General features: G+C 69.4%; 1 protein-coding gene across 1 annotated transcript in view; it reads left to right on the forward strand.

Moving 5' to 3' along the window:
* OPLAH (5-oxoprolinase, ATP-hydrolysing) overlaps positions 1 to 2,155 on the forward strand; it is an 11,069-nt gene that overhangs the window by 2,063 nt on the left and 6,851 nt on the right. Inside the window, 9 exon segments of the mRNA XM_007464553.1 lie at positions 1 to 15; positions 95 to 162; positions 290 to 555; positions 652 to 764; positions 856 to 1,026; positions 1,174 to 1,311; positions 1,403 to 1,541; positions 1,664 to 1,776; positions 1,963 to 2,114. The exon segment at positions 1 to 15 is cut by the window's left edge and continues 8 nt beyond it. Of these exon segments, the coding sequence (XP_007464615.1) occupies positions 1 to 15; positions 95 to 162; positions 290 to 555; positions 652 to 764; positions 856 to 1,026; positions 1,174 to 1,311; positions 1,403 to 1,541; positions 1,664 to 1,776; positions 1,963 to 2,114 (1,175 nt within the window).

Below are 2,155 nucleotides of genomic sequence, written 5' to 3' on the forward strand. Positions count from 1 at the left end.
CCGCCTCTCCTTCAGGTCAGCCCCATCCCACACCTGGGCGGGGGCCCAGCCCTGCCTCCCGGCCTGCCTCCACCTCCGGCTCCCCTCTCCAAAGGTCAGGCCTCTTCGTGGTGGGGCCAGAGTCTGCAGGAGCCCACCCTGGCCCCGCCTGCTACCGCAAAGGTAAGAGCCGGCACGTGCTCTGCTAGTCCCCTTCCCACACGGCCCAGGCCCAGCGACCCCTCCAGCCCCACGCGCACTGCCCGCTCCCAGCGCTCACCTCCAGCCCCACACCGTGCACACCTCCCAGGAGGCCCTGTGACCGTGACGGATGCTAATCTGGTCCTGGGTCGCCTGCTACCTGCCTCCTTCCCCCGCATTTTCGGGCCGGGAGAGGACCAGCCACTGTCCCCGGAGGCGTCCCGAAAGGCCCTGGAGACTGTAGCCGCTGAGGTCAACAGCTTCCTGACCAACGGGCCTTGTCCGGCCTCCCCACTGAGCCTGGAGGAGGTGGCCATGGGGTTTGTGCGTGTGGCCAATGAGGCCATGTGCCGGCCCATCCGTGCGCTCACGCAGGTACAGCTGCCTTTCCCCTCGCCCAGGGGTGGGGGACAGGATGGGGGAGGGCCGGGCGGGGCAGGGTAGGCCACTGATCCCCTTCTGGCTCCCCAGGCACGAGGCCACGACCCCTCGGCCCACGTGCTGGCTTGCTTTGGGGGAGCTGGCGGGCAGCACGCTTGCGCCATCGCCCGGGCCCTGGGCATGGACACCGTGCACATTCATAGGTGTGTCTGGGTGTGGTGCGTGTGTCCTGGGGCTGGGGGGCCACTTTGGGAGGCACCCCACCCTTTCGCTGTGCGGTCCCTGTCCCCCTAGGCATAGTGGGCTGCTGTCAGCACTGGGGCTGGCCCTGGCAGACGTGGTACACGAGGCACAGGAGCCCTGCTCCCTGCTCTATGCTCCCGAGACCTTTGTGCAGCTGGACCAGAGGCTGAGCCGCCTGGAGGAGCAGTGCGTGGATGCCCTGCGGGCCCAGGGCTTCCCCAGGTGGGGCTCCGGGGGCTGCCGGGCCAGGTGGAGGGCCTGCCGCATCCTAGCCGCTTCACTTGGGGTCTCTTCGGAGGCAGTCGTGGGGGGTGGCCTAGGTGTCCTCAAGGGTACCCAGTGCGAGTGCTCTGTCCGTCGCTGTTGCAGGGCCCAGATCAGCACCGAGAGCTTCCTGCACCTGCGCTACCAGGGCACAAACTGCGCCCTGATGGTGTCCGCCCACCAGCACCCAGCCACCACCCACTCACCCAGAGCGGGCGACTTTGGGGCGGGCTTCGTCGAGAGGTATGTGAGCTCCGCGTCTGGGGAGCCCTGGCTCATGTCCACTGGCCTGGCTGCCCGCCCTGATGGCTCTCCGGGACCTCCGGGTGTGCAGGTACATGAGGGAGTTTGGCTTCGTCATCCCTGAGCGGCCAGTGGTGGTGGACGACGTGCGGGTGAGGGGCACTGGCCACAGTGGCCTTCGCCTCGAGTACGTCCCGAAAGCCCAGAGTGGGCCTCCCCGGGTAGACAAGGTTGGTGGCCCTGCCTGTGCCCGTCCACCCACACCCACCGGGACACGGGGACAGGTGTGGCAGGGGGAGGCGCAGGGAGGGCCCCGGCCCTGGGAACTTTGCTCCCCTGACGCCCTCCTCAGATGACCCGTTGCTACTTTGAGGGGGGCTACCAGGAGACCCCCGTGTACCTGCTGCGCGAGCTGGGCGCTGGGCACAAGCTGCGGGGGCCCTGCCTCGTCATTGACAGCAACAGGTGGGCTGAGGGCCAGGGCCGCGGCTGCCGGGGCTGGGGGGACCTGTGGGGCCCAGGCTGCAGGAGTCTGAAGGACTCTCGGGTCCCTTCATGGCTGGGCTGTTTCTGGGCCTGGGCACATGGGCTCCCTGCTTGGGAGGGGTGTGTGGCCCGGCTCCTGCAGCCCCTTTGCTGCCCCGCCCCCAGTACCATCCTGGTGGAGCCAGCCTGCCAGGCAGAGGTGACTGGGACTGGGGACATCCGCATCTCCGTGGGGGCCGAGGCCCCGGGCACGGCGGGCGCCCAGCTCGACCCCGTCCGCCTGTCCATCTTCTCCCACCGCTTCATGAGCGTCGCTGGTGAGTGGCTCCCCCGCCCTGCGCCCCGCCCCGCGCCCCCC

Source organism: Lipotes vexillifer, unplaced genomic scaffold, assembly GCF_000442215.2.
Source record: "Lipotes vexillifer unplaced genomic scaffold, Lipotes_vexillifer_v1.1 scaffold394, whole genome shotgun sequence".
Lineage (NCBI taxonomy): Eukaryota > Metazoa > Chordata > Mammalia > Artiodactyla > Lipotidae > Lipotes > Lipotes vexillifer.